Below are 20,847 nucleotides of genomic sequence, written 5' to 3' on the forward strand. Positions count from 1 at the left end.
CTGTAAATGTTGTGTGAGTACACCTTAGGGGGCCAGGCCAGGCCACACGGGAGACTGCAGGCCTAGAAATATTTCCAGCAACTTCACAAGCTTCCTGTTTGCTTTGTGGCACTTCAGACTGAGCAGAACATGTGTCTGCCCACMTTGGTCCCAACAGTTTGGTCCAGCTATGAGGTTGCTTTGACTTTTGTACTCAAGTCAAGCCAGGAGACCAGTCGAATTGAAACTACAGCTGGAGTATGCACTCAAAGATATATTTTATAGTAGTACCTCCATTGTAATGGCTAGCTGTCAGGAAAAAGCATCGTATTCTTAGCCATATTACTTTCCTTGCGGCGCATACCAGTTTTTAGAGTTMGTCTGCTGTTAGATCAGCAAGCTATCCAATCCACCAAAATAAATATTCCTATATTCCCTTCAGATGAATAAGTTGATCTGACTCACTGCATGYTTGCTAGATCCAAAGCAAAGGAAGGGGTGGGAACGCACAGCGGGAGATGGGGCTGTGAGAGCAGGATCGCCCCTTTTACAGCCCTTCTAAGGGTGCAGTTCCACTGACAGCCCGTCATTATTAGCTTATGTGACGGTTGGGCTGAGATATTACGGATCTCTTTGCATGAGGAATTATGGACAGTTTTAAAACAAATCTTCTGAAGTTGAGCCAAGAACCGAGGGGAGGGGGGTCCTCCCTTCCCCCCGGAAACATCTGCTCGGTGATCTTTTGCGGCCGCCGTTTGCCGAGACGGGCACAGGAGAGCTGTTGGGCTGCTGCCGTTGTGACTCCTGCCGTGCCCGCGTGCTGCGGGGAGACGCCGCTGAGGCACCGTGCGGTGTCAGCCCAGCTTTGCCCTCGTRCGCTGATGGACGTTTACTGTAGAGAGGCATGGTTGTAACTGCCAGCGCTTGGATGTCTTTTCCCTTATATTCCCAATGCTTGGGTTTGGATAATGGTTTTTCTAACGTTTTAAGCCTGAAAGCCTCTTGCTGGAAGAAATGGTTCCACGCATGTCTCTTGCTGCTTTTCCTCCCACGCGAACCCTTCTCTGGTGCCAAAAAAAAGCATGTGTGACACAACAAAACACTTTAACACAACGCAAGTGGTCTGTGTTAAAACTAATTTGGCAAAAGATTAAGTGATTGRTTTTCTAACTTTAATTGCTTCCCTGATCTCTTTGAGAACATGGTAGCAAAAGAGAGGGAATAGCATGGAAATCRGAAGCTTGAAAGCAAAAGCTTATTATACTAGTTTGCCGATCTGTGATTTTTATGGTCCAGGCAGATCAGTTCAACCATCTCATCAAAGATGTTACAGACTACAGGCAGTCCATGTCTGTTGGGCCTCATGTTTCCATGCTGCTCAGAGCATCAGTTCTGCAGTTCATCTCCTTGCTTTTTGTGGGAACTGGTTGAGCTCACAGAACTATCAGAAAATKTTCTGCGACGCTGATGGCCAGTTTTCTGTGGGGCCAAGGGAGCCAGCTGGGTGGGTGAGGGTCTGGATGCGGGGCGTGTACGTGAGTGCCCYCTTCCGAGTGCAAGAAGCTGTTGTATTTATTCAGCTTTTCTCATTTGGCTTAATAACGCTGTTTCAGTTTGATACCATCTCTTCTCCCCTTTATTTGCCAAATATTAACAACCAATGAAAGATGTTCCACTTCCTGTGACCTTTATTAAAACTCTTCTGAAGAATCCCTGGCACTTCCTTTGGAGTTGTAAGTGCTCTAGAGCCTCATGCCAGTGGCTTGGGCTGGTGGCTATGAACTCAGGAACTGGCTGAGCTGGTCCAGCTTTTCTTGTTTTTCTTCTGGACCTTTCATAACTTGTTTACTAAGTTGGGCCAGGCTACACCCCCCCCCCCTCCAAAGTCCACATTAGAAGTTGTTATTTTTGATTGCATTAACTTCTGGTCCCTTCAGCAACAGTTGTTTCGGGTAATACAATTTATAACAACTGATGCTCTTGTTGAATTCCTGCACACTGATTAGAGCTATCTGTTGAAAAGAAGTACAGGTAGCTTTTTTTAAAAGTAGTCTGGTAGATTTTCTGTCTTCCACTGTCTTAATTTTAAAAGAGAAAGTAATACTTGCATTGTGGTACCAAATCTCTCTATGCTATTGAAAGATCATGTCAAAACATTTTTTGCATTTGTTAGTCTTTTGAACTTACTCTATGCCAAGGCTGTCTTGCGTCAGGTTTCATCTTCAAGGTGTTCTGAGTTACCCAGATGCAGAAAACTCATGTTAGCTTATATTCTGTTTGGATGGCTTAACCGAACGCCAGGCCCAGCACAGGAACCGAATTGGTACGTGTGGTGTTTGCAGTTGCCCCTTAAAGGGCTGTCTGGAGAAAGAGAGGAATGGAAGTGTTCTTTCAGCCACGTGTGCAGGACTTCTGCAAAGTGAAATTCAGTTGCCATCTAAGGTGAATGCGAGCCTTGTACGTCAAAAGCAAAGGCCCTGTATGGGATGGGGGASCGCAGTCAAACAGCTGAAATAAGCTTAACTGCGGGTTAAGCTGAGTAAGGTACCGTCAGACATTTTTAATCTTCCTACCTGTACATCTCCCTGGTCTTGCATCTTGAATAATTTTTGATCCTTCGAGTAGAGTAGCTTATTACTGTGAACAGAAGACCAGACTGTTGTTTCTGTGTTGCTGTTAGCTCTGCAACCTGGAGATTTGCTGTTGAGGTATCAATTTCATACAGCTCTGGAAAATGAAAACAACAAAATGCAATAGGTGTGGGTGTGAGGGGAGATGAGACTATTTGTCTAAAAACAAAATAATGAGAAAYTTGTTTTTATTTAGCCTTAAACACAACTTATGTAAAAGGGGATCTTTTTACCCTGGTATACTTCTCACTGTGGTTTAATCAAATTTTATAGCTTGGCAAGTGGTGAAATATTCAAATGTCTTGAAACCCCTTCTGCTGTGGATTTTCATTTCTCTGCATTTGAAACATATATCGATGTTACTTGAAATGTCGATTTACAGTAATGTTGTTCACCTGTTTTGAGCAAAATAATTGACATTCTTTAATGAAAAGAATTGTCTTTCAAAACTCATACAAAAGTACAAGACGATACGCAGAATACATGGAAAATTCATTTAGTCTCATTGACATATGAATCAGCTGAATTTGAGTGACAGATTTCAATAACTTCATCCAAGAGTTGGGCCACTTGAGAATAGTTAAAAAGCTCAGAGCGTTATTGGAGGAGATAGTCATTTGTGGTAATTTTATTAAGAAGGTTTATTGATCTGTCCAAGCCAAAGATAAAAATACAAATAAATTGTACAGTGTTTTCTAAATACAGGGATGTTATATCTTTTTTCTAGTATGCTTTCACACAAGATTAGAGGTGCATGTACCTAGTACAATATTTTTGACTGAAAAGTGATGGGTTTTGGATGTGAAAAAATCATAATACAGGTTTTGTGGTGAATACTTGAATTGTCCTTTGCTACTGACGCAGTGGCCAAATAGTAAGCTGGGAATTCATGTGGCTGCTATTAGTTATAATTGCTATGCAGTAAATAAGGATATTGCTCTGCTTGTCTTTCATTTTATAGTTCTTGTTTGCAGTATCAGGAGTGCAAGGTTCAAGAAGAGTTCAGAATAGGTGTTCCCCTCCCTCTTCCTTGTTTCTAGTAAGTTAACTTCCAGCATTTTCAAAAATAACTTTTAAACATAGGCTAGGTACAGGTCATAAAGCGGTGGGGCTGGAAGGGACAGTAAGGGTTATRCAAGGCATACATACTGCTGTATTAATGTTATAGGACAGAATTTACAGGCCCCTTTTTAAGCAAAGGGCATTGAGTTACCCACCAGTATCTCTTCTAAAAGAAGATATTCTTGCCAAGCTGTAGGGAACTCCAGGTTTCTAAATGTAATCATTAAAGAGAGGTTTTCTTAGGCCACTACATAACTGGTTGTATGTATTAATTTCAGGTTTATAAAAGAAGGAAAAATGGCTCAAGAAACCAACCGTAGCCAAGTGCCTATGCTTTGTTCCACTGGTTGCGGATTTTATGGGAATCCTCGTACAAATGGCATGTGTTCGGTGTGCTACAAAGAACATCTTCAAAGGCAGAACAGTAATGGTAGAATTAGCCCTCCTGGTAAGTAATGCTAACTTGCTGGATTAATGCCGTTCACTTTGGCTTCTGTTTTGAACAACTCTAAATGACACAGTAGGACAAGACTTGCTCACTGGCCATGTCCAAATACTAAATACACTGGAAAGCTTAGGAGCATTAGTCGAAAGCACTGTATTCTTCTTTAGATTTCTTACCTGATAGAGTAAACTTAGATAAAATCATAATATAAGCATGCTATAATTAATATGCTAGTAAGTAAACTGTTGCTGATACTTTTTGTATTAATAAGAGTTTAAAATTCCAAGATAAAAATACAGTGAAACACTATACCAACACGATTCCTGAAATTGCTGGAGTGTAGAGATAGCATTTAACTTGGGGAATGTTAGTCAAAACACTTAATATAGGTATTTAAATGCTGGAGCCTGATGCTAATGGATTATCCCCCCCAAATTTTTCGTAGAATAATTTCTCCTGACTTCATCTAGGACTCTTTCCTGATTTGACCTAATGTGCAATGTACTGTAGTTGTTCTTCCAAAGCAGATTTGTCCAGCCCGTTGAAATAAATACTGTCTTCCTACTTTCACTATTTTCTAGAAGACCTAGGAGGACTTCTCCCTCTTTAAACTAATGGTAGTGCCAAGAAAGAGAAACCCTTTTTGTTGTCTTTCACCCTGATGTTTTGAACTTCAGCATGTTGTACAGGGGAAAGATGGTGAGAGAGTGCTTCCCTGCAGACTCRAATGTCTCTTCTGGCTTGGTTGAATAGTGACACCAAGAAATGGCATATCATACTTCTTTGAAGTCTTCTCTCCTCTACTATAGACTTTTAACATTGAAACAGTAGCTTTCATTACATTAAATCTAGGAGTCTAGGTTCTTCAACTTTAAAATTGATTCTAAGRTGGTAGGATTTTACTGTACATCCATTTTCATTTATTACAAAACCAAGATAATGTCCATAGCAGAAAGTACTCCATTAAAGCTCCTGCTTTGAAATTTTGTGCTAAGGAATTTCTTGGGGCCCAGCATGATCAAAGTGTGGCCAAAAGTAATTACTTTTTGTAAAATTATGCTTAAATATGATAGAGGCTGAGATTCAAAAGGAATTGCAAGCACATTTTCAGTTCTTTTCATGGCTGGTGAGATGGGGGTGGAAGAATAATTGCATTGTGTGTAACTTATGCAATACCAGGAGGTAGTGTAACACATTTTACATTAGTGTCTTCCTTCCAGCAACTTCTGTCAGTAGTATAACTGAGTCCTTACCGGTTCAGTGCACAGAAGGCAGTGCCCAGGAAACTCAGTCAACTTTAGATTCTACATCAACTCCATCTATGCAGCAAAGGTAAACTGTCTTCATTATTGGKTTTTTTTTGTGTTTTCACTTAAAAACTTATAACAATGTAGTTAAATTAAGTATGCTCTGATTCTGCATAATCAAATTCTGGGCCCTGGATTAGGATAATATGTAAGATTTAACTACTAATTTTAAAGCATGAGATCTTGCAGTAAGTAGTAGCTGATCTATTAGCTGCATTTTACATTCAAATGCAAATTTGTCTTTAGAATTTAGCCTCCAATAGCAGCATTGCCAGTTTTGTGCAGTTCTACAGAGATTTTTCTGGCTCATCTTCACACTCCTCAACATGCAGCTGATTGTATATTTACAAAGGGAGAGCTTTTTCCATCTTAGAAATTTGAGTTTTTTGTAAAATGGCAGAAAACTCTTGACTAGAACTCTCATAAATAAATTTATGATAATGTGATAAATCAGTTGCTTTGCAAAAAGTGGACAGTACTAGAACAGGGAGAAGATGTCTGAATCTTAAAAGCTGTGCTACTGAACTCTTGTTCTATCAAATAAGTCACTTTTTTCCAACTGGATTATTCAAGGAGATGTAGTAGCCTCTTGTAAATCACTTGGAGGCTTACTAAGTGCTTTCCATTTTTAAAAGTTAAGTATTCGTTTATATTGGACAGTCACTGCATTTTAGTGTAAAATGACACAACCAACAGCAATTTTTTTTCAGTGCTTTGGTGTTCTTTGGAGTGAAAGATGATAGATAGTTATATAAAGTAGCTTGTGGTTTGTTTTGAATTCAGACTTTATTTTTAAAAATAAGAATGCAGTGTTATGCAGTCCATAGGTAAGAAGGATTGGATTTTATCAGTTACTGTTGACTGATTCTGAGCAGTCTGTTTCTTGCTCCTTAGCTTTTTATAAGAGTTGTTAACTCATGCTCAGGTCCCGCATACAAACTGAATGCCACATGCCGTGGCAGTGTATTTGGACTTTCCATTCTGGAATTTCTAGTTGAGGTAGGAAGCGGATGTCTTACCCTAATCAACTCTTATAGACTGTGGGGGAATGGAGGGTGGATTTTTCATCCAGGTCAGTGCACAGAGGTGAACCAAATAAAGTGCCTTGCCTCCCTCCCCCTGCTCCTGCCCCAGCTTTGTAACATGATAAAGAAAAGGTAGCTCTGACCACTAGATCACTAGCTTGATCATTGGTTACAGAAGAGGGGAATAGATGGTTGCTCTAAGACTTGCACTTTAAAAAGTCAAGGTCACTTCTTCCTCTATTTCCCCTTCCCCCCCCCCCAAATGAAAGCAGGGGTTAAACTCTGCTAGCACCTCAGAATTATGATACTCTGAGGAAATACATGCTAAATTGATGATGTGCTTTTGAGGGGGGCAAACTAGCAGTGCAAGAGCTGCATGCAACTCAAAGGAATTAAGAGTACAACTCCAGTGCCCTGGCTGTGCCATGGACTACTGGCAGGGCTTTGCAGGTCCAAGGCCTGCTAGAAGATCAAATTTCTCAGATTCAGAATGAATCCCTAAGAGGAAAGAGACAAATCAGGCAAACAGGTGGCATTACCTCTAGCTTGGGACTAGCTTTGTCATCTCTTGTAGCAGAGCCGCTGATGAACCATTTGCCTGTGAATGACTTGCTAGAATCTCTCCCCCGTGACTGTCCAGGGTGCATATCCTGTGCATTTTCAGCAATGCTGTGATTTTTAGTAGCATGGTTAATAGGGTTGGGAAGTTTGACCATCCCTCCTTTACACTGTGAAAACATAAGGGCTTCTGTGTACAAATGAAGATGCTTTATGTCCAGTGTTCTGGAAACATTGATATGCTGTGGCTTGCTTGTTTGTATCACTAGAATAGCAAAACTGACTCCTCTCCAACTATCTTAATTTGTGATAAAAATCCTTGCATACAATACAATGCATTTTTGCTTCTGTGAAGAAGGATGGCATGTCAAACTACCAAAAAAGTCTTAATTTTCATAGTTAAACCAGTTTAAGGTAGTCAGTGTTAAAAATGTTTAGCTCTTTATCAGTTCAGATCTTCTAATGTTCTGACACACTGCAGCATTTCTTTTTTTTTTAGTGGTTACAGAAAATCTTAACTTCTGAGTGAAATTTTTTGGCATGCTCTTTTATCAAGACTTACTGTAATATGTTTTTGTAAGAAATGCTCTATAGGATTTAGACATTCCTCATAAGAAATCTTAACTTTTCTTTTATTTCCCCTCCCCCAGTCCTGTGTCAAATCAGTCGCTTCTAACAGAATCTGTAGCATCATCCCAACCGGATAGTACAGCTGTGGACAAAACAGTACCTGAGACAGAAGATTTGCAAGGTTGGTGCCTAGCTTTCAGAGTTGAAACTTGAGTGATGTTTTGGAAACTTGACAATTCTTAATATATTTCTGCCCAACAGAGGATTCTTCTCAAAAACATTCTGTGAAACAAGAAAGGAAAATAAGGATATACTCTGTCTTCTCTTAACATGCAGATAAACTGGAAATTTTCAATTTCATGTAGCTATAGATGCGGTATCTGCTGTAGTATGTATGTGTTATTGGGATTGGGAATGTACAGCATGAATAAATGTATTGTTCAGGCTTTATGCCACAGCTATGTAAATACTTTTGAGCATCCATTAGGTTTCAAAGTAGTTGGAAGCATCTTGGGCAAGTACCACAGCTGCTCATGAATGTATTTATGATAGAGAATGTTATCACATAGCTGTTATAACAAGAACTATGTTATTTTCTAGTCTACATGTGAAACACCTTTTATTTACCAACTTTATTGGTACCAGATACTGAAATGAATGTTTTGAAAGATAAAATTATTGAACCACAAACTGGCTGTTTGCAGGAAACTGTGGCTTTGAGTGTGTGATTTTAATTATATTGCTCCAAATTCCTTATTTCTGGCAAAACATAAGGGTTCTTTCCTCTGTATGATTGTCTTTGTATGTGCAGGCTTGCGGAGCTTAAAATGAAAGAGTATTTAATAGGAAATTTCTTAGGAAAATGCAAAAGTATCCAGATAATACACATAATTTGCTCAGGATTGTGATCTCTAGACATTATAAAAGGTGCTTAGAGGTAAGTCAGTAGTATTCCACCTCTACTTCTGCTGACACATCTAGGACTTCATTGGGTGGAATTCTCTATTTCAGTAGACTCATCTTAAATTAGGAGCTTGAGTTTTCCACAGATAATGTGTAATTCCACTTTGAATTGCAAAATGCAGGTTCTTTCGTTGCACCTCTAGTGTRCAACTTCTGCTTTTCAGATATTCTCTAAACCTGAGCTTTCCTTTTGTACAGGATGGAATAGAAGAGACATTCTTTGTGGCTACTGCCTGTTCTAAGCAGGGCACAGGTCATAGAAACAGTAGTGATAAAACTCAGGAAGGGGTTTAGTTCTAATGCCCTTTTGTACCAGCCTTTGGGATGTCAATTATTAGAAGCATGCTTCCTCTTTTAAAAATGAAGTCTGGACTCTAGGCATACATTTTAATGCAGGTTATCTAGCTTGTTTTCTGGGGCTGAAAGCTCTTGCTGCCTCACCTTCAGCAAAGCACACAAGGCATACTGTTAATACAGATCAGTTATGTCTGTCCTCACCCAGTCTGAGAGAACAAGTGCTTAAAATGCTTGTGCTTAAGTTCTGTAGATTTGCAAGCTAGGTGGGTTGTGTGGATGTTGTGGGGGTTTGCTGGTGGGTTTTGTTTTTTGCTTTTTAAACTTAATACCTCTGAGTGTGCTTTCATCCATATTCTGCAGTATGGAGAAACTGGGATGTGTTGCGTACCCAGCTCCTGCACAGTTGCTTCTCTTGCTGGGGACCCCAGAAGTAGAAAACCCCATTTGGCACCCCAGAGTTCACACTGCAGGTGAACTGACACGGAAGTGGTCTGTATCAGGGAATATACAGTCAGTTTCTGTGAACTGATTTTCCTACTGCCCTGTCATTTTTTTCCTTCTTTCTCGTTGCTTTGAAAACTCATAGTACTTGCTGGTCTTGTGATTTTTTCATTTTTTATCTAGTGCAAAGATCAGTCTCTTTGTTTACATTTCTGTGCTATTTGCTTGGCTTAGCTGTAAACTGAAACTCCAGATTTGCAGCATCTAGTGTCTTTCTACATGGTGGGGGTAGGGGACAGAGAGGGGGAGTGCTCTTATTTCAGTGATCTTTTCTTGTACTATGAGATGACCTGGGCCTGCAAATAGACATTCACCAGCAAATTTTCAGAGGAATGTCTCTTCATACCCATTTGGACATGGTTATAGTCCTAATTTTCTACCTCTAGAAAGTTAGTCCTCCCAATGATGAAATAGGTTACTAAAGTCTAAGCCTTGATTTCAAAGGTTTGTTCCCATATTCCTGTTTCACAACACAGATTCAAAGGCTCAACCTATGCCAGTTATTTAGAGTACTGCAGCTCCATCGTGCTTGTGGTGATCTTTTTGTTGCACTTTAGTGATCTCTAAACTGAGAGGCACTAAGTAATTGGAGTTCTAAAGTACAATTCCTATTCAGAACGTCACATGGCAGGGGCAGCCCCTCTTCCTGAAGAGCAATTCGGTTCTATCCCTTAACTGAAAATTGTCAGAAACTTAGTGTTTCCAGTCTTAAACTTTTTGCTTTGAAAGTGTAAGTTTGTAAAGAAACCAACTTTTTAACAGATGCTAGGTGGATTTTATTGAACTGTCTTTTCAGTTAGTGCTTATGCCTTGTGAAAGTCATGTCCTTTTTTCTTTTAAATCTTTCAGAGTTTGAATTGTAAACTTATAGCCAAAATGTAGTAGAAATATGTGAATCAAAGCTATTTAGTATGTCCTGGCTAAGTACATTAAGGGGAGAAGAGAAAAAAATAAAGTAGAAGCACTATGGGAGTTAGTCTCAGACTGAAGAGTTACACTACTGCAGTATAGTAGTACTATATTTACTACATCAGTTAATGTAGGGGAGGAAAAAAGTGTCTGCTTTGTTCATTTATTCATCAGTTATGTTTTCTGATTAAATTGTACTTCATTGAAATATCTATTCAGGAGCAAACTGTTCTGTAGTAGTTGTATAATAAGTTAGTCTGTTTTAAATGTATTTTGTGGAAATCTGCTTAACTTACTATTGAAGAAAAGTTACCAGGCCACAATAGCAGTAAAAGAAAAAGTGGCTGAGTAGTATTTCTAATTATACTTTCTCAGGTTATTCTTTTAAAGCAGACAGATAAGTGGGACTTGAGTTGTGTGCACGCAGTCTTTTGCTGTTTGTGCCTCTGGACGAATTACAACCGCAAAGGGATAAGCAACACTGAATTGTTCTTTGGGGTATTTTAATTCTTCTCTCAAGTTATGCATTTCAGGAGAAATAGAGAAAATTATAGAATATTTTAATAAATCCAGATTTTCATTTTCAGTGGTCATGTCATAGTGCTTGTAAGTGTTAAGCACTGCAGAAGGCCCAGGCACTAGATAGTGGCTAATAGCTCTTTGGAGTGTAATGTTCTTAAATAGCATGAACATAATCATTAAACATAACATAAAATGAAAGAAAAATAAAGGTACGGACTAGCTTTTCTTATGCATTGGAGCCTTTCTCCAACTCATTTTTGAATGCTTCATGGGCAGCTGTGCCTTTAATGCAATGTTACAACCCAAGTACAAGCAGCCATTCAGAATGCCCTGTCTGTTAGCCAGTGGATTAATTGGGTTGCTTCTTGGCAAGCCTGGAAGCAAGTGAAGAGGCACTTTACATCTCTAGGGTTAATGAGCTTAAAAACATTCAGGTTAAGACTTACGCTTTGTATTTCAGGGAGATGTTTAAAGGTAAACAAAATGTTTTGGAGGGCTGTTGCCTTCCATAGCAAACTTTATGGAGCTGTTACAACTCAAGAACATAAGGCTAAAACCATAAACCATATTGATGAGTAGGTGCTCAGCTACTTTGAGAGAGATTGCTGTCCAAATAAAGCTTGTTTCTACTTGTTACTCAGAATAATTGACAAAGTACTTTTTTTTTTTTTTTTTCTTATGAGACTTCATCCATAAGGTGGCTTTGAAGTGCTCTGGAAGAGACACTAAGTGGCTTTATGCTGCCTCTTTGAGCCTGAAAACTACTGAGATCCAAAACAGCTTCTCAGATTTTCTTGAATACATTGCAAATTGCAATGGTCTGTGTTTTAACATTTGCAGAATGGAATCAATGATGTAATGTGGCATCGTTCTATCATTTGGTAAAAAGACTTATCTAATTTGCATAAGAAGCTAAAAGGTAAATTGCTGTTGTTGTCAACAATGTCTGCTGATTTTACACTTGCCTAGTTTTCTTTGATTTGAAACAGTTAAATTTAGTCAATGCTGACAAAAACTTAAAAATATAGTATTAAAAGAATCAGTTGCTACAGAATTTTGCATAGAAAACTGGACCTAAAGTGTATGCTGTTGAACTAATAGCACCAACTTCAGTGGACCTTATCAAGACTATTTCAATAGACAGTACTGGAAAGGAATTGATGGATACTTCAGATTTTCGTGACAGTACCAGGGACTCGGAGGCAGAGTGTGATTACGATACAAGCATAGAAAATAATGTAGAATGTCCTGACTTACTGGATGAAGGCTCCAGGGAGAGAGGAAACGTGCATGATACAGTTTTAAAACTAAATTCTTTAGGTAAGTGTATGCCCTACTCTCATGTAAAATTTTACTTTGTGCATTCATACTAACATTGCATATTAACATTGTTAATTTATGTACTGGATTCTTTTTTTAACTTCCTAACTTAAGAACTTTCTGTCCAACTCCAAAGGCTGCTCGTGCAGCTTAGTGATGTGATTCTTTTCAACTTCAATTTCCAGTTCATACTCATAAGAAATAGTTTGTGTGTGTGATCTGATACTAACATCTAATTCCTATTGGTAAATGACTTAGTTTTTTTTTTAATGTGAATAACTTATTACTGTGGATTTAAGCCGTTGTTTTTCCTTTGCATGTTTTCCTTTTCAGCAATTAGCTTTCTCGTCTTTCACTTTTACCCCCTCCCTGAGTTTCTTTAGGTGTAACTAGGAGTAACTTTCATGTTAGCTCTGTGTTCAAACATTCATCACTTCCAGCTGCATGCTTTTTCTACTACTGTTTGAATTTCTCCTACGGAACATCAGTCAAACCTGTGACACATCTGATGCTTTTTTTAATATTTAAGTTTATAAAAATGAATGTTCTGTAGTAAATTTTTCAAGGAAAGGACCAATATGGACACTGTTATCCTGGAATACAAATGTAACTTTTAGTTTTGGAAGTAGACTGCTTTCTTAAGATTTGCAACAGTTCAGAAGCAGCTGGGGGTTAGAGGAAGATCCTCTGCATCTTCTGATCRTTGCTTGTAACTACTTTGACTTCTGTGGATCTTGACTTCAAGGAAAGCTTGGGCTGATAGATTGATAAGGGAGATAATGTAGATGAGGCCATGAGTGAATAAACCACCTTCTTAGGAATGACTGGGAACCCTCTTTGCAGGTTCTTCGAAGGATGTTTTACTCAGTGTACCTGGGGAGAGAATCCAATTTAAAACTTGTTAGTATTTGACTGACCTCTTTCAAACACTGAAAATTCCTTATGAAAATGGAGCCATCAGCTATTCTGAACTGTCCAGTAAATGGTACCTTGGGAATAAGCACTAGAATCTGTTCCTTAATTCTTCTCTTTTCCCCCAAGCCCTGCTTTTCCTCTCTTACATGGTATAAATACTGGTGGTGGCAGTGTGTGCGGGGGAGATGTTTCAAGAGTTGCTGACATAGTGGCAGGATCCAAAGTCATGAGTGATGTTTTAGGCTTAATATGGAGCACTGTGGTGGTTTCTGGTTAGCGATTGAAGGCTTTCTGCTCACGGGACTTCCTGCCTCTTCTGCACCTTCTCCCCTGAGAATTTCAAGAAATATCTGTTGTTAATTTATTCCTTACTGGTTTGGAAAACAAATAAAAATAGTTAAAGTTCTAAGGTAAGTGGGACTTAGAGGATAAATTTTGTTAACAGATTATGATTTCTTAAGTAAAATTGTATGACACATAAAGTGATTTTAAGTAAAGCTATTTGACTGTATGGCTTTCATTATCATAGTATCCAGACCACAAAATAGGCTTAATTTTAAAGGAGATGCCTTAGTAATTAATCTTGCTTTTAAACATTTCATCTAAGAGGCCTTCATCTCTGTGGTATTTGCATCCTCTTATCAGTCCTTGACTGAAGGAACTGAATCCAGTTTTCTTTTTTTGGTTCAAAGGGTCTGTGGGGACCTTATCTTTCTGATCTTCATCTGTAGACTCAATTTGAGAAATAAGAGATGAGGAGGGGAGATATCTCTCCCTGCAGTGGAATTAGTAAAAGTTTGTTTGGCAGCAGTTTATGTAGCTGGAAGATGTTGGATACTTTGTTTCAGCTGCTAGTTTTAGTTCAGCTGCAATAATGGAACTTCTAAAAGGGAATTAAGTAGTTCAAGAATATGCAGGTGAAGACTTTTTGAATAAAAGTAGGGGAATGTGTTCAATCTTTTACATTCACTTTTTAAATAAAGGGTTTACCATATGGTTGTGCTAATGAAAGGCCAGTCTAATCTCTAAGTGGAAAGAATTTAAGAGGGGAGCCCTTTTAAACTGCATAGAGACATAGTGTGAAGAGCTACTGATGAGAAACTTGCTTTTTCTTTGTCCCTCCTTTAATTTGAGATTGAAACAATCCCCCTGTACCATTTTAACTCACTTGAAAAAAGTAGCATGTAGCAATATCCTAGTTTCAGCATTAGTAGGTACGATGTATTGTTTGATTACTTCAGTGATAAGTACTGAAATGTTAGGAAGTAGTGATCTCCTGTTTAGCATWAACCGTAATGTTTCATTCCTTTGGAGGTGTGGGGATTCTTCCTAAGCTTGATCAGATATGCTTAAAAGGTAAATGTACTCTTTAGTCAGCTGTCTATGAGAAGGACCTTTTCCCTTCAGAAACTCTGCCTGAAAAGAAGGGAAACAAACCTAAAACATTTAGGGTAGGGATTGGGGAGAAAACAGATGCGTCAGGCATCTTGCAGCAAACCGTCTTTATTCTGTGTTGTACCTGTAGGGATGCAAGGACTGAGGTACCCTTCATCCTCCAGATGTTTGGTATTTTTTAATTTTTTTTTAATGGCAAGCTAGTACACTGAAGTTAAAGCAGGGTTGGAAAAGCAAACCAGTAGCAGAAGCTTTTGCTTTCAGGAAGATCCAGGGTCTGATTTTGATCAACTAAGAATGCACTCTGTAACACAGTGAACACCTAGTGGGCAGGCCAGGTTGTCTCCTTCAGAAAAATGAATGTTTCTTCATGCTTTTTTCCTTTTAGGTTTGTTAGCAGCTTGTACTGGTACTTCAAGTGCTTCTGTTCTCCAGTTAAATGTTGAACTGGAGCAGGAGGAAAGGAAGGAATCAGTTCAAGGATAACAAGGAGGAGCTTCCTGGAATCTGGGCAAAATATGGCAACTAGGAGTGGTCGTAATATGTCTTCTGAGAGCTTCAAGCTTGCATGGTGTTTTGTTTTACCTGGCTTTTGTATTGTGTTCATTACAGCTAGCTTACAGATGGGGCACTGAACATTAGCACCTCTTAATCATCCAAAGATGATTTAGTAATTTGTGATACTTGATTACCAAAGAGGATTTTGAGTCAGCTCTGGCTTCTGCCAAAGCAAATTGAGAATCTGAAACTTATGGTTACTACAGTGGATACAAAGTGATTTGCAGGAGCAATGAGAGAACCTTTCCACCCAGTTCCGCAGTCAGCAGCAGCAGCCCTTAAATATTTTAAAATCTTTTTTAAATGTGAAGTTTACACACAAAGTAAATGTAAGTATGAATGTACTAGCCTTGTTATACAGGGAGCAGTGCCAATTTTTCCTAAATTTGGCTAATAGTTACAAAGGCTTTCTGTAAAATCTTATATAGAGGTAACTGGATTTTGCTACAGGAGGAAATGCAAACTTGAGAGCATTAGCTGCTAAATGCCAATTCATGGCATAAAGCTTTCTTAATGAAATAATAAGCACTGGAATGTCTGTTCTGTATAACACTGCAAGAATTCTCTTCATTAAGTCTTACTACTTCTAATACTTATCTTGCATCTTTTAATCCTTACAGCTTTTTATGCTCATCTTGCAAACCTTTGCATATTATCATTCTACTTGGAAATGTATCTTTTAACAGCCATTTAAAGCCACTGAACCTTTCACTTGCAAGCCTATTAATTTTTTTTATGAATTTCAGGACAAGGAGAAGCTGTTGCTCGAGACATAGATGGTCATTTTTAAGAATTTGGTAAACCATGTTTAACAGTCTATCCTTGCTAGATTAACCTTTGAAATGTACTATCCACTTGTGCAAAATTTTTTTTTCAGGGTGTAGTAAAATATCTAAACATCAKATTTTGCTTGATACAAAGTTAAATGTGTTTGGTAAAAGTTTAGCTTACCAGTCTTAAAAATCACAAAAATCATCCAGTTGTTTTTGTATTACTTTTGAGTTTTGTAGCTTATCAGTCTGTAAATCTTGCACTGAAAGCATTCACAGTGCATGTTCCAAAAAGGTAATATGTATAGGACAAGGTGCTTTTTCCTTTAAAAAGAAAAATCTATTTTGAGAAAGCAGCACAGAAGGAAAAAAGTTGTCAATGAGAGCAGTCATCAGTTGGCTCAGAACTTCATGGTCCTTTTCTGCATCTGACGGTGTCTGCCTAGTAAAAACCAGCTGCACAGAGATGCCTGCAGGTTGTTTTGTTTTTCTCCTCCTGACAAATATCTAGGGGTGCTGTGGTATTCCCTTCTTCAGAGCACTGGGTTTAGCTCTGCTTCCACTGATGCTCCTGCCGTCTGTAGCTTGCTTTCCTTCTTTGCTATCTTTGCTACAAATACTTTCTTCTGTTAGTTTCTGTGCACCTCATCACTGGAAGCTTGTCCTGTGATCCAGTGATAGTTGATAGGCAGAGATTGGCTCTTAGCACTTCTTGAAATGAAGTTTTCCTTGCTTTTCATTTTTGATACTGTAAGGAATGTGCAAGTACTGGAGAAAAATTGCCACTTCCTATTTTTACGTGGGTCAGGCAAATACCACTGCTATTTATAGGTTACAGATTGTGTGAAAGAACACCAATCTCTTTCAGGTGTGGGAGAATATTAAAGTAGGTTGAAAGTTGTCATAACAAAGATACCTCAACATGAGAGATGTTTACCCTGGCTCCTTCTGGGTTTCTGGATATTGTACTTCCTCTAGATAATTCTGCCCATCTTTTGGGTAATAGTATCTCATCCCTAGGTAACGACTGGTGTACACGAGCAGCAGCATCACAGTGGTAGAGGTTGTCCTGAAACACTGCATTTTGCGTGTCCTCAGTATTGCTGTCTGCAGCAAAAATAATGTTGATGCAGCATTTGGAGAGAGGAATGTTTTACTTAACTGATCCCAGTAAAATGCAGTGCTTCTAAGAAGCAAACTTTAGGAAACTGGTGAGCAATGCTGGCAGGAAACGCTAATTGTTGAATGTTGTTCTTCCCCCCCCCNAACTCCTCTTGAGTCTGGCAATGCCAAATCTGAGTTTTAAATAGTAGCTTTTGACACTTCTGGTAGATAAAGGGGCGTATTTTTGGCATTTTTGTACTGGGAAGTCTGTATGAATGTTCAGTGATTTCTTTTCCTTGAATTATATTGAAAATTTAAAGGGAGCTCCGGTAGCATTGTCGTGTAGTACTGTTTCTAAACAGCAGTGGTGTACATACCACTTCAGAGATGGAAGTTGTAGTGAAACTGTAAAACCTACATTTATAGTATGGACTTTAGATTATTATATGACTTGGGGCAGCAGAAGGGGAGAAGATGACACTTTCTACTGTTCTCATTAGTTTTTTTAATATTAGCTTCAGTGTCAGAGAATGCAGAGCCTACTCCTGAAGAACAAGACAAGTCACTTGACAAGCCAAAACAGAAAAAGAATCGTTGCTTCATGTGTCGGAAGAAGGTTGGACTTACTGGTAAGAAATACTGACTTTTTTTTTCTTAATGGGAGTCTTTGGACCTTTGAAATATTCTTCTTTTAAGGGAAAAAGGGGCATAGTCATCTCGAAATTACTTATTTGAAATAAAACTTGGTTAGAGGTGCTTTCAGATGGCTCTTACTAGATTTAGTTCTTTGTATGTCCTTTCGCTTTCAGCTTGCTTTCTCTAAGTGAAATTCTTAATTCCAAATGTTGACCTTCAGAGGTCTGCTTAGATGAGGAGTTGGATGATAGTGTTCTGCCATTTGCTGACCAGCCTTTGTAGAGGTTCAGTGAAAGAGTCCAACTGAACTTGAGTTTTGTGAGGTGTAGGTTCAAAAACAAACAAAACTAGCAGCAGATCTCCACGAATGTCTTCTATTATTGTATCATGTGATAGGAAGGAATGGTCAAGTCAAATATTTTATGATAAATTAAATATATTATTTGTGATTCTTAGGCTTTCTGTAGCAGAGGTTCTTTGAATGATTGACACTGGTGACTGAGATTTATTAATAGTGAACAAATTCAGGATTTAAAACAAACCTGTGTAATCATGAAATACTGAAATGCCTAAGTTAATATTTCTGTCCACAGGGTTTGAGTGTCGGTGTGGAAACGTTTACTGCGGTATGCACCGTTATTCAGATGTACACAGTTGCTCTTACAATTACAAAGCTGATGCTGCTGAGAAAATCAGAAAAGAGAATCCTGTAGTTGTTGGTGAAAAGATCCAGAAGATCTGAACTGCTGCTTCTGCTGGAATACAAAATCCTCTGACCATCTGCAGATTAAATTGACTTGAGCTTTTTTTTCCTTAGTCATCAGGAATGTAGAGCAGTGTATCTTGCCTAGACCTTTTAATCATGCATGTCATCAGATGAATAGATTTTTTTTGTTTTTTTTTTTTGTTTTGAAAATGACTCTGAACATTTATTTTCATTGCAGTTTTCTGTGGCTGAAGACTTAAGTAAACTTTACAAGTATTATCCTTTAAGATCATTTTAATTTTAGTTGAGTGCAGAGGGCTTTTATAACAAACATGGAGAAAATATTGGAGGGCTGTGCTTTTCCAGGTAAAACATGCATGCGTTAACTTTGCAGTTTATTTTCTTGTTGTATATAGCTTTTCTCTGCAGCACAATTTCCTTTTTTTGATAATGCCTTGTATGGCACAACTAGTTATCAGTAACTGAATGTATTTTAATCATTATGGCTGCTTCTGTTTATTTTTTTTCCCCATTAACGAGAGGTTATACATGTTCGCATATTAGCTTGTTTGCACCCTCTACCTATTTATGTATGAATCATTTGTAATGAGAGTGTGTGCTGAGATTGTCTGTGTGGTTTTTTTAAAAATTTGGTTTTTGTTTTTTGCGTGTGTGTGGGGGGAAGGCTGTATGCACTTCACTGACTGCAGGTTTCATTGGGATTACATCCATCAGTCTGTCTGTACACAAATATGAAGAATGAGCTGAAGTATCTGTGCTGTATTTATGTTTATCCACGTCTTAACTTTGATTAAATAAAATTAAAAAAAAAAGACTCCTCGGGTTGTCACTGACATCTGTAATCTATTTTTTCTGCTTTATTTTCATGGGGACTTTTGGCAGTTCCCGTATGCACAGTGCGTTCATCCACAGAGACCTTATTTCAATGCCAGCTAACTTTTGTCTGCTTTTTACCTATTTCCTTATAACTACTGGGAAGACCAGTTTTCTGAAACTTGCCTTGCATGTTGATACATACTGCAGAGTTTTGCCGTGCTGCCTGCATGGAGTGCCATTCACGTATGCAGGAGTGAGGTCGTTTCAGTGACAATATACTGAAGTTAAGGGGAGGCCTACAGGTGAGACACATGGCCTGTTTAAGGCACTGACTAGGCGGTGATTCCGGCTTCAGGGAATATAGCTGGGGAGTTCGTGATCCAGTATCTGTGTGACACAGCACTGCACTGACTTGTTTGAAAGTAGATGAGAGGATGGTTCTTGAGATGACTTCTCTGGCAAGATGTCCTTGCTTTTGAGGCTTGAAACCCCTCGGCTTCAAAGTTGACCACTACCGCCTTTCACGTGCTCTTTAGTGAATCTACAGGCTCGTAAGTAATCCTGATTTGAGGGTAGAAGGGATTGTTTCTGTGTAAGAACGTTCAGTAATTTTCTTCTAATCAAGTTTGCCTGTCTTGTCAGATCAGAGTCTGTGCCTCAAACATTCAACCGCGTTGGTCATCCATGTAGCTTAAAGGTTGAGTGGCTTACGCTGAAATAAAGAAATTCCTCTGCAGATGGTACTGATCCCTCAGCTGAAAACTCACTTGGTGACTTACTGCTGATTTTAAGCTGCTTTCAAGCATTTGGGGAATAAATGCGATTGCATGGCTTCATTTAAAATGTTAAACTTTTAATCAAAGCTGGATGCATTCTTTAAAATTCTGAATGGTCTTTAAAAGCTGTAGTGGCTATTAGGAGATAAACACTATGCAGGAGAAGGCTCTTTCTATGTCAGATAGCTATGGAAAGCATTACTGTAAGATGCAGTAGTTCATGAAGTATTTTGCTTTTTCAAAAATAGTTTAACCATAAATTCTAAAATGTACATCTTTTTTATAGTAAAAGAAGGAGCAAATGAGTTACTTCAGTAATGCCCTGTTCTTATGTGTCAAAGATCCTGTATTTTCTAAGTGTGCTAATCTTCCTCTTACTCTTTCATTCTCTGTGCTGGGTCTGCATCTTCTCTTTTGTGGGTATTTGAGTTTGTTTTTCTCTTTCCTCCTCCTTCCTTATTCTCTTAACTCTTTCTTTCTGTTGGACTCCTCCCTCTCTCTGCTATTTGTGGACTCTCTCCTCCCTTTCCTGAAAGCTCCTTTTTCTCTTCCTCATCTGACAGTGCCCCTGCTGGACTAAGCCAAGAGGAATTTCACGAAGCGGGGAAAAACTCTTGTATTTGCTTGTGCTGGTATCTGTGAGGCTGAAAGAGGAAACGGTATGAGAAAAGTGACTGCTTTAGGAATTCATGAAATTCTCTTACCACTGTCTGTTATGAAGCAAGAACTATTCTGCCCCTTGGTTATACAGTAGGAAACAAGAGTGTACCAAGCGGAAACTTGACTTGCAGTGATATTACTTGTAAGTACAGTAGCAGTACGGGCAGTGCGGTTGGGTCAACATTATGCAATTCCTTTTGCATACTTGAAGCAATCAAATAAACTTTCTTTGGCCTATCTCATGCAGATTTTTCAAACAGGTAAAGATTTTGAAAGAACATATGGTCCTTGGTACACAGTTCTCAGTGCTAGAGAAAGGTGAATTTCCAATCTAAATGCAAGCTTGTGTATCGTCTCTGTTTGCTTTGGCATTGGCTGCATGTTATCATGGTGGTTAATCTC

At 38.6% G+C, this 20,847-nt stretch overlaps 1 protein-coding gene across 9 annotated transcripts in view; it reads left to right on the forward strand.

Moving 5' to 3' along the window:
- The window catches only part of ZFAND6 (zinc finger AN1-type containing 6), a 40,133-nt gene extending 21,128 nt beyond the window's left edge, over window positions 1-19,005 (forward strand). For 4 of the 9 annotated variants that reach the window (XM_085308695.1, XM_085308694.1, XM_085308701.1 and 1 more), the window contains 6 exons: window positions 3,950-4,119; window positions 5,337-5,448; window positions 7,657-7,757; window positions 11,870-12,088; window positions 17,331-17,459; window positions 18,060-19,005. In XM_085308695.1, the coding sequence (XP_085164821.1) occupies window positions 3,969-4,119; window positions 5,337-5,448; window positions 7,657-7,757; window positions 11,870-12,088; window positions 17,331-17,459; window positions 18,060-18,208 (861 nt within the window). In that variant the 5' untranslated portion in view covers window positions 3,950-3,968 and the 3' untranslated portion in view covers window positions 18,209-19,005. The remainder of the gene's footprint in view (window positions 1-3,949; window positions 4,120-5,336; window positions 5,449-7,656; window positions 7,758-11,869; window positions 12,089-17,330; window positions 17,460-18,059) is intronic. The other 5 variants (XM_085308700.1, XM_085308702.1, XM_085308697.1 and 2 more) reach the window with 4 other exon arrangements.
- The last annotated feature ends 1,842 nt before the right edge of the window (window positions 19,006-20,847 follow it).

This window comes from Rhea americana, unplaced genomic scaffold (genome assembly GCF_003343005.1).
Source record: "Rhea americana isolate MKP2758 unplaced genomic scaffold, rheAme1 scaffold_28, whole genome shotgun sequence".
Classification (NCBI taxonomy): Eukaryota; Metazoa; Chordata; class Aves; order Rheiformes; family Rheidae; genus Rhea; species Rhea americana.